Genomic DNA, 15,750 nt, shown 5'->3' on the forward strand with positions numbered 1-15,750 from the left:
TTTAATGTGATAGGTATATTGTACTTACAAATTTAATGTTATAGGATAGGTATATTGCACTTACAAATCTAATGGTAAAGGTATATTGTACTTACAAATTTAATGTTATAGGTATATTGTACTTACACATTTAATGTGATAGGTATATTGTACTTACAAATTTAATGTTATAGGTATATTGTACTTACACATTTAATGTGATAGGTATATTGTACTTACACATTTAATGTGATAGGTATATTATACTTACAAATTTAATGTGATAGGTATATTATACTTACAAATTTAATGTGATAGGTATATTATACTTACAAATTTAATGTGATAGGTATATTATACTTACAAATTTAATGTTATAGGTATATTGTACAGTTTATCCATATTTGATTCATCCTCCTCCATATCCATATTGTCTTCTACATACTCTAAATATCTGTAAAAAAACGAAACCAACCATAAACTTGGTTTAGTATTAACTAGCCATTCTATTAAAAGTCATTCCAGTTATTTTTTAAAGAGTTGAAGATGAAACAGTCTTAAATAAAATGTGCCTAAATGTTGCAATAAGTTGTGATACAGATATTCATATATATTATCTGCATTGTACAATGAATCTTTAAGCTAATTAAGCTTTTTGCTATACTAAACTCAGATGAAAATCTTATGCAACAATAAAGAGTTCAAATATAGTTTGAGAAATTAAAAAGATGTCTGTTAGAACATTGGTGTCCCTGCCTGCAGCTTAATTATTTAAAATTTTCTTGGAATCTACAGGCATTCAAATTAAAGTCTGGACAAGTAGTTATAAAATCTTCTAGTAACCAAAAGTTATCTCCAAATCTGTAAGCATTGCATAAAAGAAGTATTTTTATAAAAAAAAAAAAAAACATGCTGAATGGCAATAACTGTGAAAATTTGGTTGACTGAAACTGAAAACACAAACTCAATACAGATATTTATAATAAATATAAGTCAACCAGAATGAAAATCAATCTACTGTAAGTCATTATTTCTGTGTCATATGGTCTCTTATAAAGTGTAAAGGTGACAACAGCAAAATGATACAACTGAAAAGATGATTTACTTCAGACTATACATTCCTGTCTCAACAGAGACATACCAAGAAGAAGAAAAAAAAAAACTTATAAAATTTAAAATCACACTATATAAAAAAGAAGATGTGGTATGATTGCCAATGAGACAACTATCCACAAAAGACAAAAATGACACAGACAGAAACAACTATAGGTCACCGTACGGCCTTCAACAATGAGCAAAGCCCATACCGCATAGTTAGCTATAAAAGGCCCTGATAAGACAATGTAAAACAATTCAAACGAGAAAACTATGTGAAAACCTCATCTCTTGAAGTGCAATGCATAATGTTTACCATCATGAAAATCTCACTTGGTCTCTTGTGGAGAATTGTTTCATTGACAATCATATCACATCTTCCTATTTTATATATACACATATAGATTCCATCCCTGCAACAAGTGTGCTATGATATTTCTCCACTCAAGACAGTTAAGGGCATATCCAACAGTTTCAGGGGAGGTAATAACAAACGTAACCATTGTCTATTGTTTCCCGTAATTTAACGTTGTTTCAATGACGTCATAACGGAATCACCATTGGCTATGGCCGTCTGACAAAGACGGTTTCTTTCCTCAAAGGAAAGCGCACAGCGGGAATCGGCAGAAAACTCATACAGAATATTAACAGAAATAGAGGTCAAATCATAAAAGATGTTGTCCTCTTGGTCCATTATAAAAGAACTGCAATTATCTTTATAATTATAGACCATACTCACTTAGTTTCTGTTTTATTAAAATTATCTTCAATATACAGTAGAGAACAAAGAGAACAAATGCGTAATATTTTTTTTTATTATTAGAATGCAACACAAATTGTAATTTTAAAATTCTTTATCAAACTTATCCGAGATTTTGTCATTCAGGATAGAAAACTCAAAGTTTGATTTGACTTGAGAAAGATTAAAAAAAATTGGTCTCTTGAGAAAAATAAAATACGACATAAACTAACATGTATCATTGCATCTAGCATCTAGCTTTGCGTTGAAGTGCTTATATACAGAAGCTCTTTAAATGAAAAACGACACCGTTATAAAAAAAATGAAATAGGAAAACATTGTAATATATACACTGACATACAAGTACAAAATAACTGACGATTTTAGTGTTTACTTATGAATGAGGAAATAACGGTCCTACTAAAAAGCGCTCGAGAGCGCCCGGGAAAAGAAAAAGCGCCCGGAGAAGGAAAATTAGCGCCCGGAGAAGAAAATTAGCGCCGGGGAGAAGAAAATAATAATATTTTATAACAATATTTTTTGTCCTTAAAAATAACTAATCATTGCTTGTTTTGTCCTTAATATAAATGGGGATATATACGATGCTACATCTAAAGGGTTGTACTTTTACATTTTAGATTTCAAAATTGTATATAAGTAAGTAAATAAATATAAATAAGTGTATATAGAAGAATCATGAAAGACATTGTCCTCGATCAAAATGTATATTTTGTTACTAAAAATAATCGGTGCCTGAGGTCTAATATTTTCGCAACTGCATGGTGAACACTTTTTTATACAGATGCTGAAATAGACTTATTATATCTTTTTATAAAACTAAAACTGTTTCAATGGCTATGGTTATCAGGGTTTTAATGCTAAGACTTAAATTTAAACCAAACACCTGTTTTTTACCCCCTTGTTTTAACTATGGTACATGTATAGTACTGCTTTTTTTTGCTGATTTATTATGTGTACCTCTTTTAATTTTGATTAAATTAATATTTATATCTGTGAAATTTGAGTTGTCTTATACATTTTTCATTTTGATATCGTTTTTGAAAAACATGTCTTTTGATGTCTTACATGTTATGAATCGGAGGAGGCGGAGGCTAATAGCTTAACTCAAGATTTTGATCATTATTCTAGTACGGCATACTTTTTACCACTAGAAAACCCTTTATCTTAATAATGTATCAATCATTTATTCAGATCCACTTTCGCCTCGTCGTAAATATGCGTGATATATTTGCCACTGGAGCACGTGAGCAATCAATTAATTAGTTGCATATAGTGATGCATAATCATTAGTTCTCAACTGATAATTGTCTTAAGCAGTTTTCCAGTTTTTAACGAAAATTTTAGAATTTCTTTCTGCATCTTTCTCTTTGGGTCTATTTGTTTGAATAATCAATAATAATATATACTTATATAGTAGTCTACATCAGTGGTTACATTGTATGCAGCCAAACTAGTTGGAGTTTATTCTCAAGTAATTGTCTTTCTGATCTGTTTTGTAAATTAAAGGTTTTTTTCATGACATCTACAACTGCAAATGGTGCAACAGATGTGTTAAAATCAGCCATGTGACTTACTTGAAGATTCATATGACATTTGTTTTTGTTAAGAGATCTTATTCAAGGTTCGGATATCCCTTGAACCATTTATTTAGATGGTTTTTAAACGTATAGATGCGCGAAACTCTAACTACACTATGCATAGGATATACAACATTTTTATTTCGACTAAACGAGGCTGTTAATTTATACATCCGAGCAGCTAAACGGCCGCACCCAATTATAGCAAAGATATACTGTCGGACGTGAGAAATCCAGAGATATGAATATTTCTATATCCTGTCCAATCAATCCTTTTGTTTTGAAAAAGATTTTAAATGTATATACATTAATACGACAGCAACCGAACAACACATATAATTCAAAACACTAAGAGTCAACATACATATGTTAAAGCTAGAAGCCTATAAAGAATAAAAATCCCAAAACTGCAACATGAATAAATAATACAGAGTCAGTGAGTTTTTAGACAAGTGTTTGGTGCAAAATTTCACTAGCTCTTTATTAATTTCGATATGTGAAATTATGGACGGTGTAATATAAATCAGTGTAAGAAAAACACTTCATTGTAAAAATAACTGAATTGTCATCTCGTCCATATACAAGTTCATTATAAATAAAAAGATGCGAATATGAGATGATGATGAGTGCTATCGAGACAACTATCCAAGAAAATCACAGTGTATAAATACATTTGTCTGCCGTAGCACTGCCTTTGAAAAATTAGCGGGGAAATATAACGTTATTTCCCAAAACGTCTTAATTTTTGGCACAATTTGTGAGGATTACGGAAGGGATTTAGTAAACAATATCATATTTCTGGATTTTTCTCAAAAACGAGTACGGTGACAAATATTTTTCAAAACGTTATGACGTTCCATTTTTTGCAAAGAATAACATATCTTACTTTGGCCAAATCGACACCGTTAGAAATTTTTAATAAATTAAAAATGTGCATTTCAAATGTTCATTTCTTGCCTTTGTTTGGGTCCATCATAACGTTTTTGGCTTTATTTGAGTAAGAATTAATGCTTTAAATGGTAAAGTGAGATTTTTCTTACCATCTTGAATTATTTTGCTTTAATTTGAGCCCCAATATATAAGTATATGTTGATTAAAAAATCGTATTTATTTTTTTTAAATAAAAAACGTTTTTTACTCCAAAATTGCAAACATGTTTTATTATCAGCAGCATTTTTTGAAAAAACGAAATCGGCGACTAATATTTTTTTTGGCAAAATTTGATTCTCTGTCAATTGAAGAATGAAATATCTTCAAGGGAAAAAATTCTCACCGTCAAAAATAAACTGTTGGATATGCCCTTAAAGGAGTAGGTCTGGTAAGGGTCAATTTTGACCAAATTTCAGGTCCATTTGACGAAAGATTTTGATCCCTTTAGTGTCTATTTCAATTCATTCAATAGTTTATGTGTAAGATTTTAACTGATTTAGTCATTAAAAACGCTCTGATTCAAGCTTAAATATGAAAAATCTATCAAATATGCAAAAAAAGTCACTTTTCAGATGGTTTTTGTCAAAAATGAAAGTGGCCGCATCCATGTTCATCCTCAACCTTTATATATGCTGTGTCTAATCATCAAATACAACTTACATTCCAATATTAAGAATGAACTAAAATGCGGCCACTTTCATTTAAGACTGAAACCGTCTGAAATTTAACTAAAATGCTAAAATTGTGAAGATTTCAGTAATTTAGCATGACTTTATGATGCTAGTACTTAATATATGTGCATTGTATTGTCAAAAACAGCCCATATTTATGTAGCAGAGGAATTCTACTTTCCAATAAATAACTAAAAGTTTGCATTTTAACAATTTTGTAAAACTGCTATATTTTGGGGCCAAAAAGGGGTCTTACTGGACCTACTCCTTTTAATATCTAAATCATGAGGCTTGTGCAGCTGTTTAAATAATTAAAATCTAACTGTTATCAAGTGGAGAAATATTGCAAAACACGCGAGTTATAGAGGTGGAATCTGTTTCTCTAATGATTTTTTGTCCTTCCTTTTCGAAGATTTGCAGAAAGTTGTGTTCCATATATGTGACACCATCAGGCATGTTGGTGGGTTTTTTTCATGACGTCACCACGGGAAATTTAAAAGAAGCCAAGAAAATTTGACGTGCTAATTAAATTTGGACCAATCATTTAATGAGAATAGATATCTGACTAGTGAGGAAAAATATTTTTCTCACACCAATCAAGAAATGTGAAAATAGCACAAAAATTAAATAAAAAAATCTCAAAAATTAGATCAATATCTATAGTATAATTGAAAAATATATAGATAACTATTAGATTTCTTTAGAGCTGTGGAACAGACATAAGTACAGAACATGCACAAGTCACTTCCTGTCAGTACATAAATGTAGAAATGTCCTTTTTGCCAGAAAATTGGACTTACCTCAATGCTTTCTTGTACTTTCTTTTTGCATCTTGTATTTTTTGCTCTTTGAAGAAGTTATTTCCAAATCCTTTGATTGCTGAGATCATTGTCAAAACTTTCTCTTTGTTTTCTGTCTGCAAAGTTATATAATAGTCATGGTTAATTAAAAGTAGTCACAAGTGGCACAAAAAAGTCATTTGTGCAAAAAGACAAAAGCTTGGTGCAAACAGATATCTCTCTAAAAGTTTTGTAGTAGAATAAAACTACAATTTTGTCACATACTATTATTCATGTATTCCATTAAAAATCCTAATCATAAACAATAACTCTTTTTACATAGATAGATACAGGATTACAACTAGTCAGAACAAATCTCCATAGTTCCATATTACTCTGGCTTACTCTTAATGATGTAATCTTTGTGTTTTAAAGCAAGAAGAATGTTACTCTTATATCATAATACAAACGTTTTCAAAGTCTACTCCAGAGTCTTCAGGCCATTCAGGATAGATATCCCCACTGCCATCATCTTTCACAAAACCATCATCCTCTCCTGGTGCTATCTCACCACAGTCAGCTATCTTACATTCCTGAAATTATCAAATACAATGAGTTTCTAGAGGTACAATTATTCTTAACATAGGTAAACACGGTAAATGGGTTTTGTTTTATTTAAGGAATGACTGTTATATTTTTTCTGTCTATGAAGAAATAACATAGCTAGCGGCTCTCAAGAGCCTGTATCGCTCACCTGACTCTAGTTGGGTTTTTGAAATCATATAAAAAAAGATAAAATTTGGCTACAAAGTAACAACACTTGGCCACCACCTCATTAGGAAAGAAAACATTTATGCTATGTTTGATTTCATTCAATTCAGTGGTTCTCTAGAAGACTTTTGTATGCATAAATTTCCATAGGGTCCTATGTTAAACTAAGTCCCCCGCTGGCGGCCATCTTGGATGTTGGATCGGCTACAAAGTAACAACAGTTGGTCAGCACCTCATAAGGAACATTCATACTATGTTTGGTTTCATTCCATTCAATGGTTCTCTAAAAGAAGTCATTTGTATGCATTTCCCATAGGGTCTTATGTTAAACTAAGTCCCCCGCTGGCGTCCATATTAGATGATGGATCGGCTACAAAGTTACAACACTTTGTCATCACCTCATAAGGAACATTCATACTGTGAAAGTACTTTTATTCGTGGGGTACCAATTTTCGTGGTTTTCGTGGATGACTTTATCCACGAATTTAAGTGTCCAACGAAATAAAACAACCAATGTCCAAATCAAGTAATGGAAAGATATCCATGTAGTAGGTTTGACTACTGTAATGATCTAGAGAATATATTGAATAACGCCAAATATGAGAATACTATAATAGTAGTCACAGTGCAAATGAACTATGAACTACAACCGCATGCAGGATTATATCCATTTAATCTTTAATAACCTAAACTGTACAACATTTGCTCTTTTAATTCTCATACAATATGTTTGATCGATGAAAGTCAGATTTCCGGTATTGATAAGCTAGTATGATAAAGTGTTCATTTTATATCCTCATAGTTCTGGTACATATGGGAAATAATAATTTCATGCTGGGCTTGATTTTGATAAGAATTATTTTACAATTTAAGATATGTTTATAGCATTTGATTATGTTACTGTTTTCTTTAGGTGACATGTTTATGGCCTAATTAACACATTTGATGGTCTTTAATCTGTTGATCACTTTATCTTGAGTTAATTAGTGTTGTCACTACGATTTATACATTTATACGGGTCAATGTTTACTTAGCAATTTCCTTCAATCCAGACTAAGTGTAACCATCGTTTCTAAAGGCTTCAATTTTTCATTTTTTTAAAAAAAAAACTTAAATCCACGAATTTAAAAACCCACGAACATGTAAATATTCCTGAAACCACGAAAATTGATACCCTTGAATTAAAGTACTTTCACCGTACTATGTTTGGTTTCATTCCATTCAGTGGTTCTCTATAAGAAGTCATTTGTATGAATTTCCCTTAGGGTCCAATGTTAAACTAAGTCCCCCGCTGGCGGCCATCTTGGATGACGGATCGGCTATAAAGTAACAACACTTGGTCAGCTCCTCATAAGAACATTCATGCTATGTTTGGTTTCATTCAATTCAGTGGTTCTCTAAAAGAAGACATTTGTATGTATTTCCCATTGGGTCTTATGTTAAACAAAGTCCCCCACTGGCGGCCATCTTAGATGATGGATCGGCTACAAAGTAACAACAGTTGGTCAGCACCTCATAGGGAACATTCATACTATGTTTGGTTTCATTCCATTCAGTGGTTCTCTAAAAGAAGTCATTTGTATGCATTTCCCATAGGGGCCTATGTTAAACTAAGTCCCCTGCTGTCGGCCATCTTGGATGATGGATCGGCTACAAAGTAACAACACTTGGTCAGCACCTCATAAGGAACATTCATGCCATGTTTGGTTTCATTCCATTCAGTGGTTCTCTAGAAGAAGTTCAAAATGTAAAATGTTAACAACGACGGACGCCAAGTGATGAGAAAAGCTCACTTAGCCCTTCGGGCCAGGTGAGCTAAAAAAATGTGGTGCACACTGAATAACCTGGGAAGTGGGATATTTTAAAGTGTGCACCACATTTTTAACGTTATTTCGAATAGACAGATAAAATATTACAGTTATTTCTTATAATTTAATTTATATAAATTCCATTTTAAACCTGAGTTAATCATGTAAAAACGTTGATGACGTCATGATTACATGACTAAATTATGTCTGAGCTGAAAAACAAAATGACGTCAGCCAATCAGAAGACGTATTACATCCAAAGTTTAATTATTGATGATTATCCTGTATTATTTATTAAATTTTCATTCAATAAGCAGATATATTATGTTATTTTCAAGTTAAAAAGGTACAATCCTGAGCAATGTTTTAAAAATAAAAATTGTAACCTGTACTTAAAAAAAAAACAGGTTAAAAATAATGATGTGGCATTTTTGTGTCTTTGTTTTTGGCACATCCTTTACCAACAATGATAATTTGTAACAAATATATTCATAAGATCAGAAGTGATCTATTTGTTAGAATAGCTTCACCATAACTGATTACCTTAACAGGTGATTCTTCATTCTTTTCTGTATTTTCCAGAGTTCTGACCACTCCCATTCCCTTGAGAACTTTACCAAACACCACATGTTTACCATCTAAATGATGTGCAGGCTTACACAGGATGAAGAACTGTGAACCATTAGTTCCTGGACCAGAATTGGCCATACTAAGTAGACCTGCTTTATCATGCTGAAAAATATTAATGTTAAAAATTATCATGTTTTTACGATCAAGATGTCAATGAGAATGCAAATAATCTCAAATCTGTACAAATTACTACTGTGGATTCATTTATTTTTGTGGGTAATAATTTTCGTGGATTAAGTAAAACCTGCATGTTCGTGGATGTTTAATTTCGTTGTTTTTGTCGAGGTCAGCATACAAGCATTTAGAAAATTTGTTATTCGTTGAACATTTAATTTCGTGGTACACCTGTATCCATGTAATCCACGAAAAATTGGTATCCAACGAATAATAATGAATCCACAGTAATTGATGAGAACTACAACCAACTTTCAATAATAAGAAATATAGTTTGCTTTTTTCCTAACATTGGTTTGTATACCCTTAAGGTTGGTTTTTACCATCCTTCCCCCAAAAAAACAAGTACCTAGCTTTTGCTTTCTCAAACTGTACATTTCTTTAATTGACTTTGTCATAATAATGTCTGTTATTGGGTTGTTGTTTGCACTTTTGATTTTGGTATCTTTCCATTTCATGATCTTATACATAGTAGTGCTTATGATGTACTGGGTTTTTCCTTTATTCTTTTCATTTTCCCTTTATCAATAAACTGCTCCAAATCTGATAAGGGCAGTAGGTCGTCTAAAGAAGGAAGTCAAACCTTGCCAAAGGTTCAAGTCCTTGCCCCATGTCTGATATTCCTCTTTATTGGTTGCCTTATAATCTTAGTTTTAAAAATCTTCACATACATTCTTTTGTTCCATTCTGTATTTTGACCTCTAGATGTCCTTTGATTCTTCTGTGTCATTGGGTAGCTGTCTAGTTGATGTTATACCTCATATCTTTTATTCACATCTTTTATTAATATTTTCATCATTTTAGTTTTTGGATTGTTCCCCAATTTACACTCTATTTCATTTTTCATTTATAAGCATAATAATCTTACAGTATATGGAAAACCTTCATCTTCAAATTTTTCTCCATATATGCTTTCTCCGCCTGTACCATTCTTGTTAGAGAAATCACCACCCTGTACCATAAAATCTTTTATAACTGAAAATAAACAAAACATCTTCATTAATTAAGATCAAAGCCAAATCATTTATCATTTTCCACCTTGCATTAAACTTCAAACAGGAGGTACAAGTTCATAAACTTGCAATTTAAAAACAGGCTTTTCATCTCTCCATAACCATTTACATTAAAACTCTCAACTATTAAAGTACCTGATCTAATGTTTTCTAGAACAATAAGGCAAAGGTTGATAGAACACCAAATGCAATCCAGGGGCGTAGCTAGGCAATTTTGATGTGTACGCAATGCCGGAGAAGGTAGTCATACGGCCGGGAGTTTGGGGGCCGCTCAAGGCCCCCAGAAGTTCTGGGGTAAATGGTGCAAAATCCTGCATTCTCGCAATTTCCGAGGACTTAAAATGACCTCACAGAAATCTTACTTCCAGGAGAAACAAGAAATAATCAGAGAAAAACAAAGAAACCCGTACTATTGGCTTAACAATTTGTTTTTTCTTTTCTTATGTGTAGTGGGTTAAAATGGCTTGATTAGGTATATTTTATTTGTTACCTTATCATGCTGAACCCACTTTACATTATAGAATTAACTTATTTCTAAGCCAACACAGTGCAACTTAAATGGTATGTTTTTTTATTGAGAAAATACATATTTAAAATAAAAATTCGAACCAGACACATATCTTTGTTTTATTTTATGACTGAAAGTCTCTCAAAGTTAATTCAGAAAAATCAAAGCCCATTTCATTTCTTTTTTTTTCTACTAAAGATGTCCAAAACCGTGTCTGTTTTAATTTTTTTTCTTAGTATATGTTCAAAAGACCGAGTCCAGATAAACTATTCGTTTTCATTGTAATTCTCAACTAGGTCTTCACTCTTCTCATGGTACTGAAGAACCGTTCTGCCCGCGTTGCCGTCGAGACCGGCATTTTGCTTACCATCTCCGAATTTCGATCTTGAAATTCGTCTTTTGTAACAATGTTTTTTGGATTAACTTTTGTGCTACATAACGTGGTTCTGCTGTCAGAAGTCTTGTATTCAACTCTGCTATCAAATAATCGACGAAAGGTAGATACATGTTCATGTTTATAAGAATGAATTGATGTCCATGGTCTCTTAAGAATGTCATATTTTATTTCATCAGTTATTTTGAAATCTTCAAAAAAGATGTCAGGGTAAGGAGGCATAGAAGACGTGACAATTGTGTTTTGACACCCGGAGGACTCAGCCATTTTAAATTGTTTGTATCAGCAACAGAATCACGATGCTGATTTCGTAAATGAACAGGGAAGACTAGTTTTCGGAACGGAATATAGCTACAAAGTGATCATTAACATATTTGTATAATTTTTTTTATTAACTTTTACTTTAGTTAAATTCTTACTAGATTTACCATATTTTTACTTTTGTGAGATTTTCGATGTGTACGCAACTGCGTTTTTGCGTACGGGTTGCTACGCGCCTGCAATCTAATAATCAATCTTGCAAATGATTTGTTTTTTCTCAATCTGACTAGCTTTAGTTTCAACAAATTTTCTTTTTACCATTCTACTTTATTCAATAAACATGCAGAATCAATAATTATGTAAGGACACCTTCTGTTTTAAGTGGGCTTTAACCATGTTAACTATCCTGTTCCACAAAAGATAAGGACATCTATTATTCAGGAACAACAACTCTGTATATCACTGACTTATTGACAGAAATGAAGATAATACTTGGTAATTTAACACATCACTAGTTCCTAAATGATCTCATATAACAATTTGACAGACATTAGAAAAATACAACCAGTTTATATAGGCTTTTATAATCTGACTGCATCCAAAGACTTTCAGATCATGAGAAGAATGTATTGGGTATCTTCCAATATGAAGGTATACAAAGACAAGCAGCTGGAATTGGACCTTTTCTTAAAAAGTCAAATATTTTATATATAATTAATCATGTTTGCAATTTCACTAACATAAAAATGTCAATCTTTTCGTCTTATATAATTTGTTATAATTCTTTATGCTGTTTCATCCTTTTGGAATCATGTCGCATTGGTGAACCTGTATACTATATATTGTTGAATATTCAAACTACCTATCTAATACAGAATACACCTATCCAAAGATTCACTCCTAAATAGTTTTCAATTACACCCCAAAAAAATTAACAGGTATATAGGTAAATGGTGTTTTAAATCTGATAAATAAAAATCTATGTCATGTTTTCTAGTGATTGATGATTATGGAAATGAGAAGTAAGACACAAAAAAAAACTTAACTATAAGTACATGTAATAGATATATGTTCACACCTTTAAAGTATGGTTATGTAAAGGAAAAGTAATTATGACATCTTTTATGATCTATTTATCATATCAACTAAGAGAGGACTAAAAATAATGGTAGGGATTGTTTAAAACCTTAAAGAAAACGTCACAATGTTAAAAGACCTTTAAACAAGACGTCACGACTTATCAAAGAAAATGTCATGATGGAGAACACTGCCGTTCCTTTAATGTTTTAGTTATTTTTCAGTAATCTATCGGTTTTTTTTTTAAGTTCCTATTTTAGTGAACAATAAGTATAGATTATAACATGCCCTTTTCCATATTGGCCCTGGTATCATCCCGAGACATAGAACATGGCAATACACAAACGCGAGAGTTTTGGAATATGGCAATACACAAACGCAAGAAATTTGGAATATGGCAATATATAAACACGAGAATTTTGCACTGTCATTGTTCGCCATTGTCGTTAAGGACGCAATGGCGTCATGTCATTTGGAGGGCACAATATCAATATACTCTTTTTTGCCGCGGGCAATTTTGAGGTTATTGCATATGCAAACCCTAAGGTATTCATAACAAATATGTGATAAACTAATGTCTTATATTTGGCTAATGTATATATTTCATATATCATCTATAGGTGTTATGCCTTGTTGTAATAGATTGTCAATGTTTACTGGGTGTAATTAAAATATTATAGTTCAATAAGTCAAATTTGATTTCAACAAACAGTCAAAAAGTCTAGTTTCTGTTAAGATTGAATATCAATGCGACAAAACATGAGAAAAGTTTCAGACAAAACATTCATTAGCTTTAGTACATCTCAATTAAATCCCAATTAGACTACAAAAGGAGAAAATAATATCAAAAGTGCAATAAAGTTTATTCTGACTAATGAAAGACTACTGAAATGGCATAATAATTTTTGTAAAACAATAGTTTGTGTTTCCAGTAAACATTTGGAAACCTGGATTTACCTACAAAGTCATAGTACAAAATGGAAACAAGAAAAGTCTTGGTTGGAAATGCAGAAGTTAATATCAGAAGAATCTGCTTTAAGCTGGTTGCCTTTGCATGGTCTATCTAAAAACCAATGTAGTTAATGGATCTGTGGAAGAACTGATTTTAAAAACATAGTGATATCAATTTCATTATTTATACATCAAAAATACAGTGATATGGAGAATAAGAATATCACTTGACTACAGTGAAAACAACTAATTACAACAGCTGAAAATAAAGCCAATTCCTCGGAGCAAAGAGAAGTTATCAGATAAAAAGAACTTCTGTGATAACAGTCACTGAGGAAATAAATATTTGCACTATCAGGAGATCTTATTATTGTTTACACACCACAAGATACTTATTTACCAATAATAAATCATTAATTCTATATGTTAACTGCACCTTTAGGTTATACCTGTAAAAATGTCATGCAAAGTTTAAATGGATTTTGATCAAAATGTTTAAATTTTAATAGGAGTCAAATATAAGGAATACGCATATTTTTAAAAGTTAAATAAAAGGAATATAAACTTAAACTGGACTATGGAACGGTGGAGACATCAATTAAAAGTACAAAACGTATTTAAAATGTGAATGTGGTATATAAGTGGGATTTTATTTTACAAAACTTCTATACTAATATGTTTTTTTAACAAATTATATATATGAACTATGATGACAAGTTAATTTTACCTAGGAGATAGACATGAACGGGACAAGTAGCTGTACGGAATGGTGGTGTGATGAACCTGAGACATTACTGGTATTAGAAATTATTATCATCATTCTATGTTTAATAGGAAGTACTGGAAATATTCTCACTGTTCTAGCAATTTGTTTCTCAAGTTTACGTTTCAATATAAACTGTGTTTTAATTGGAAGTTTAAGTTTTGCTGGAATTCTATACTGTTGTTTGATCCTACCATTAGAAGTAGTGACATTTCACAGACAAAATCATACAGTGCCTCCATTATTCTGTAATGCCGTTGGAGGAATTAGGTACACACTTGTGGGCGTTATTCTGATACACTTAGGAATCATTGCACTGTATCGGTACCTAAATGTAGTGCATATAACACAATACCAAAAACTTTCCAAAACTAAACCATTGATAATAACCATTGCTATTGGATGGTTACTGCCACTTGTGTTTACAATGCCAGCTTCATTCCAAGTCTGGGGTGGATTTACATATGTTCCAGCTATTTTAGCCTGTACATTCGATAGAGATATAGAACAATCGAACAGAATTGTAACTGTTTCATTAGGTTTTATAGTACCATGTATTTTCATCATATTCTGTTATGCTAGAATAGGAATCAAAGCCTATGGAAGTTCAAAACGTTCAAAAAACACATCTCTAATGAAAGCTTTGCGTCTATCTGCAATGATGTTGTGTATATTTGCAGCATATTTTGTTGGGACATTTCCTTATTTCGTTGTCAATATTCATGACCAATCATTTTCTAAACCTGTCCAACATATATGGACTACATTTTTAGGCTGGACACTTTACTGTATAAATCCTATAGTGTATACAGTTATGGATTTAAAATTCCGCAGAGCCTATAAACAACTTCTCTTGTGTAAATGTGAAAAAAATCCTGTAAGAAGGATAGCTTCAGGTACAAGTACTAGAGTGTAACATACTGATAGCTTCAGGTACAAGTACTAGAGTGTAACATACTTCTCAATATTAAATCTTTCTGTATTTCTTTAGTTGAATTATTTTATTTACAGAGTTAAGCCTTTAACCATGTTGTACTTTGGCCTATAATTGTTTACTAAATAGATATAAGAAGGTGTTGTATGAGTGCCAATGAGACAACTCTCCATCCAAGTCACAATTTGTAAACGTTAACCATATATATATATATATATATATCATGTATATAGGTCAAAGTACAGTCTTTGTATTGCACTCAGAGCCTTGGCTAGCACAGAACAGCAAGCTATAAAGTATATTATACATTTTGACTTGGATGAAGAGTGGTCTCATCTTCTTATTTATATTAAACCCTATGACCTACCTCTTGTAACCAACTCAATTTTGCAAGTGTTTAATTACAAACTTGTAACATGACTTTAGCTATGTGTAGTAGAAATAAGTGAGTTCATTTCTAAAATTGATAAGATTTCAAACCAGTCAAAATCCCATTATCAAGTGGCTATCATTGTTTGGGGTCTACAATGAGTGGAAACTTTCATACTGTTTAGAAGAGTATCCAATGAAAATTGAAGGTGATGTCCAGGCAGAATTATATCACTTTTGAGTTAATTCCAAATGCAACTTGTAAAAATAGAGCTTACAAAACACAAATGTAGGAATACCTTTTTC

At 31.8% G+C, this 15,750-nt stretch overlaps 2 protein-coding genes across 2 annotated transcripts in view; one reads left to right on the top strand and one right to left on the bottom strand.

The window, feature by feature from the left end:
• Positions 1–15,750, bottom strand: part of LOC143085286 (peptidyl-prolyl cis-trans isomerase D-like) — a 32,397-nt gene that overhangs the window by 3,985 nt on the left and 12,662 nt on the right. The window contains exons 3-7 of the mRNA XM_076261551.1: positions 10,043–10,149; positions 8,914–9,102; positions 6,262–6,384; positions 5,813–5,928; positions 344–433 (exon numbers count right to left, since the gene is read on the bottom strand). Of these exons, the coding sequence (XP_076117666.1) occupies positions 344–433; positions 5,813–5,928; positions 6,262–6,384; positions 8,914–9,102; positions 10,043–10,149 (625 nt within the window). The remainder of the gene's footprint in view (positions 1–343; positions 434–5,812; positions 5,929–6,261; positions 6,385–8,913; positions 9,103–10,042; positions 10,150–15,750) is intronic.
• LOC143085287 (G-protein coupled receptor moody-like) lies at positions 13,702–15,131 on the top strand. Its single transcript, XM_076261552.1, has 2 exons — positions 13,702–15,037; positions 15,075–15,131. The coding sequence occupies exons 1-2, from the start codon at positions 14,119–14,121 to the stop codon at positions 15,092–15,094; spliced, it is 939 nt and encodes a 312-aa protein (XP_076117667.1). The 5' UTR covers positions 13,702–14,118; the 3' UTR covers positions 15,095–15,131.

This window comes from Mytilus galloprovincialis, chromosome 8 (assembly GCF_965363235.1).
Source record: "Mytilus galloprovincialis chromosome 8, xbMytGall1.hap1.1, whole genome shotgun sequence".
Lineage (NCBI taxonomy): Eukaryota > Metazoa > Mollusca > Bivalvia > Mytilida > Mytilidae > Mytilus > Mytilus galloprovincialis.